Below are 4,732 nucleotides of genomic sequence, written 5' to 3'. Positions count from 1 at the left end.
GTGATGTCGATCTTTCATATACCGCCATCATTTTAGGAATAAAAGCCTCCACGGAGGAAATGGTCTCCATTTATGCCGATTTCTCCGTGGTTATCACTATTATTGTTCTTCTTATTATCATCATTATCATTATCTCCATTTCCCCTCTGATCAGCAGGGCCTCTGATCCCGGCCTGCCGCTCCTGAGATCCTGATGGCTCCAGCTTTCATCCCCGCCTCTCTATTTCTAAATGGCCGACGCACCTTTTTCCACCTGTGTTTGCGTGAACATGCAGATCGTTCGCGTGGTGCGTCTCCGAGGAAGATCTCCGCGACCCTTGGAGGTCTCGCCGATGAAAGAAGACAGAGAAGGCGGAGATGTGGTTGCAGATTTATTGTCAGAAGTCACCGGCGGGAAACGGCGGATCACACCGATCGACTCCGAGCGGGAGCTGTTTGCCGCTCGCGACCGGCTCAGGAACGCATTTCACATTGACAGCGGCGCACGGACGAGGAAGGCGGGACCGCGAACAACACCGACACGGAGAAGCGTCGCCCCCGACGACGCCATCGCCCTCGGCGTCAACGTGCGGCATCTTTAAGGAGAGGATTGCAAATGACACGGCGCAGAGAGCAACCAGTCCACTCGTGTGGATTGGCTGGAAATACAGCTCTTGGTGGTCACACACACACACACACACACACACACACACAGGAACGTGAGCTGAAGGGACGAACCACATGCAAAATCACAGGAATATTTACACACACACACACACACACACACACACACACACACAAAGGACAAGTTCACGATTCATTGCGCGTCCAAAGACTGAGCGTCAGGTGAGCAGCAGATAAACACACACGTTCACAGAGGAGGTTTGGTTCCTGATCAGGCGGTCGGTCCGCCGGCGCCGACGCACCCCGACTCTCCCTGAGCCGGAACCCAAACCCCGATGAGAGGAGGATTTGTAAAATGTCACAGTGAGTCAGAGAGAAAGACACGTTCACAGATACAATCCTGATACACATCTTGTTATTTCTGAAACGTTCTTTCCCAGGTGGGGTTTTTTTCCTGCAGCACCTCGGAGCCGCACATCGACTGGTCCAGGATCTTCTCGGGGAAAAGAGGTGCGGCGCACCGAGGGGTCAAAGGGGAAACAAAGGGGGGTCCCTGGCGTCTGCCCGGTGGGCGGGGCTTCCCTCTTGTGACATCACAGGGGATCCTGGGCGGCCCCTCCCTCGTCCTCTCTGAGCGCCTGCCGACCGGCCGTCGACAACGACGCCTTGTTTTTTTCACGCCGGAGCGAGCGGCGTGCACGAGCGGCGTGCACGAGCGGCATGCACGAGCGGCGTGCGCGGGCAGCGCCTGCTTCCTGTCACAGGATAATAATTGGGTTTGCGGCCCGTTTTTTAAGCATCGCCATGGAAACTTCGGTGTGATTCGTATCGGGAGGCCGCCCCGTTTATCGGCGAGCTGGAATTTCTTCCACCGTGCCGATCCGGGTCGGCGTTCACAAGTCCTCCATGAAGAAGAAGAAGTCCTCCATGAGGTGATGGTTTTCCAAGGAGACAGGAAGCGGTCAGAGACGCTCCAACAGGAGCTGCTGACGGGACAAACATCCTCAGCAGCCAAAAGGAAGGCGCTCCTTCAGCCGGGATGCAGCTCGCGGCTCGTGTTAGCGTCAACTTCTAGACCCTCCGCTGCTGATTGGTTAATGTGAGCCCCCCTTCTGCTGTCGAATGACTGTACACACACACACACACACACACACACACACACACACACACACACACAGAGTCACCCACTCACTCACTCTTCCAGTGTTGACATCGTGGCTGCAGGGAGTTCATTAAAAAGGAATAACAATGAATTGCAGATAAATGGCGGGGGTGGATGGCAATCACGCTAAAGTGATGAATCCCCGCAGAGAACGGTGTTTGATCACGGCGGCGTCGAGCGGCGTCGCCTCCCGGCTCCGAGGGACGGACCTCCTCGCCGAGTTCGCGACCGGCGGCCCTCCACCCGCCGGTCGTACGGCGGCGGCGGGTCAAATGTTAATGTCCCTAAAACGATATTTAATCGCCAGCCGGCCGGGCTCTGTGCCCGCGGCGCCGACCTTCAGATTAACAATGGTAATCTCCCGGACGCCGGCGGCCGTGGGAGCGCATGAAATACAATCATTGTGGTCTTTAGAAGCGGCGGCACGGAGACGCGGGGAGGAGGAGGACCGTAGCGTCCGCGGCACGGGGGATCTTCCCGGATCTTGCTGCTTCCCGGAACTTGCTGCGCCCGTCCAACCGGGCTCTCCGGATAAGAGCCGGGCGGGAACGCGACGTCCTCCCGGACGAGTCGGGGTCGGAGGTCGGCTCGGGGGCGGAGGAGGCTCAGACGCAGCACAAGAACATCTGCGAGCAGCAGAAAATCTCCTTGAAGGTCTTCCTCATCTCCTGGCTGCGGAAGGCGTAGATGATGGGGTCTATGACGGAGTTGCACATGATGAGGATGAGGTACATGTTGAAGTGGGACATGAAGCAGGCGCAGTAGGGGTTCCTGGGGCAGGTGATCATCAGGATGAGGTGGAGGAAGAAGGGCGCCCAGCAGACCACGAACACGCCCAGGAGGATGGTGAGGGTGATGGCGCCCTTCATGTTGGCGCGCTGCTGGGTGGGCGCGTGGCCCGGGATGGCGGCGATCCGCTTCATGTGCAGCCGCGCCAGCAGGAACATGTGCACGTAGAGCGACGCCATGAGCACCAGCATGGTGAAGAACACGGTGATGAGGCAGATGAGCACGGTGGTGCTCTCCGAGTAGACGATGAAGAGGACGCCGGAGACGGTGCAGCACGTCCAGATGAAGCCGATGACCAGCGAGGCGCGCCGCAGGGTGACGATGTTGTGGTACCGCAGCGCGTAGAAGATGGTGATGTAGCGGTCGACGGCGATGGCCAGCAGGCTGCAGATGGACGCCAGCAGGGAGCTGCAGATCATGGAGTCGAAGACGTTGTCCATGCCCTTGATCAGCGCCACGGGGACGGTGAGGTTCCCCCCGTTGATCAGCGCGATGACCACGGTCTCCGAGGCGTTGGACACGCTGACCAGCATGTCGGCCACGGCCAGGCTGCAGATGAAGAAGTACATGGGCGAGTGCAGGTTCCTGTTCTTGACGATGGCGGCCACCACCAGGATGTTCTCCAGCAGGCTGACGACGCCCAGGGTGAGGAACACCTCGGTGGAGACCGGCAGCTGCTCGTAGCATCCCGCCGACGGGTCGCCCTCGGAGGAGAAGTCGTCCCCGAGCGCGGCCGAGGCGGCGCTGCGGTTGCGGACGGGTCCGTCCTCCCGCGTGGCGTTCATGCTCCCTCCGTCCGATCAGAACATCCGACGTCCCGATCGAGCGCCGGCGTCCGGAGCGCAAACTTTGATGAAGAAGAGAGAGAATCCTTCGTTCCCCCTCGGCGGGCCGGACTTCACTCGCGCGGCGCCGCCGATCCCCTCCGCTCTCTCGGCATGTCGGCGAGGAGGAGAGTGGCGAGTTCCACCGGAGATGCGTGAGGAGATGCAGGCTGGGAGGAGGAGCTTGCGAGCGGAGGAGCACAGCGCGGCGATTGCAGCAGGACGACCCCGAGCAGCAGCTCCTCACTCCTCGCTCTGCTTCACCCACACACTCTCTCATTCACACACACACACTGAAGCCTCCTGTCCTATCAGCATGCTGATGAAGGTAGGAGGAGCACAGAGCACTTATGAATGAAGATGCTTTCCCTGTGAATCATATCTGAGGTTTCACGGCCCAGGTGGACCTCAGCCTCACGCTCTCTCATGCCGTCATCTGCTTCTCCACCGCTCCTGTGCACGTGTCCATCGACGTGCTGGTATAAACCTCCGCGCAGGTTCTGCATATGTATGATTCGAGAAGAAGGACGGCGTCTCCACGTTCTCCTCGTTCCCGGCCGTGATGGATCGTCCCTCCACATCTCTGCGGGGATCGAACGGGCGACCTGAATTATTTGTTTGATGGACCGGAGACGATGTTGGAGTTAGAAGGTGGAGTCCATCTGAGGGACAGCACGTGTTACACCACACATATTCTGGAGATAACGTCCACAGAGATGGTTTGGACATGAGACGGTGAAGATCTGAGCGGAGGGATGCTGAGGTTGGAGGTCGATGGATGGAGGGAAAGTTACTGGGTGGAGAAGCAGGTTAGATGGAGGCAGGTGATCAGCTGTGGTGACCTCTGAAGGAGCAGCCTGAAGGAGGAGAAGAAGAAGAAGAAGAAGAAGAAGAAGAAGAAGAAGAAGAAGAAGATGAAGAAGAAGAAGAAGAAGAAGAAGATGAAGAAGAAGAAGAAGATGAAGAAGAAGGTGGCCGTCACAGTTGTGCTGCCATTGACTCTTTTGGTCACCAGAGAGGGTCGGCAAACCTGGACCTCCTGGTTCCGGGTTCAGTTCCTGAGCTCCTCCCCGCCTGTTGAAGTGCTGTTGAGCAAGTCAGTGGACCTCTATCTTCTGCCTGCAGCTCAGGGTTCTTCCATGAAGGTTCACTGAGCCGCATATCTCACAGAATGTCCTCTTCTTCTCGGGAACAAGAAGTGGCTCTGGTCCTCAGAAGCTCTCTGAGTCAACTTGCTTCATTTGGCGTGGAATCCAAAAACACTGAGGTATCCTCGGCCTTGAGACCGGACTGGGAGCAGAAGCCTGTGAGCTTCACTCTGCCGGGCGTCGGAGAGAAGAAGGACGTGCAGTAT

The 4,732-nt window shown here is 57.9% G+C and overlaps 1 protein-coding gene across 1 annotated transcript; it reads right to left on the bottom strand.

Moving 5' to 3' along the window:
* Positions 1-2,311: 2,311 nt before the first annotated feature.
* mc4r (melanocortin 4 receptor) lies at positions 2,312-3,339 on the bottom strand. Its single transcript, XM_086150296.1, has one exon. It carries the CDS (start codon positions 3,337-3,339, stop codon positions 2,371-2,373), a length of 969 nt encoding a protein of 322 aa, XP_086006422.1. The 3' UTR covers positions 2,312-2,370.
* Positions 3,340-4,732: the final 1,393 nt, after the last annotated feature.

The sequence above is a fragment of the Fistularia commersonii genome, chromosome 8, assembly GCF_037954325.1.
Source record: "Fistularia commersonii isolate RoL2024-O1a breed Wild chromosome 8, RoL_Fcom_v1.0, whole genome shotgun sequence".
Taxonomy (NCBI): Eukaryota; Metazoa; Chordata; class Actinopteri; order Syngnathiformes; family Fistulariidae; genus Fistularia; species Fistularia commersonii.
This window is presented reverse-complemented; position numbering and strand designations above follow the sequence as displayed.

Coding starts and splice junctions, on each gene's coding strand:
- mc4r (XM_086150296.1), bottom strand. CDS start 3,339: ATGAACGCCACGCGGGAGGACGGACCCGTCCGCAACCGCAGCGCCGCC.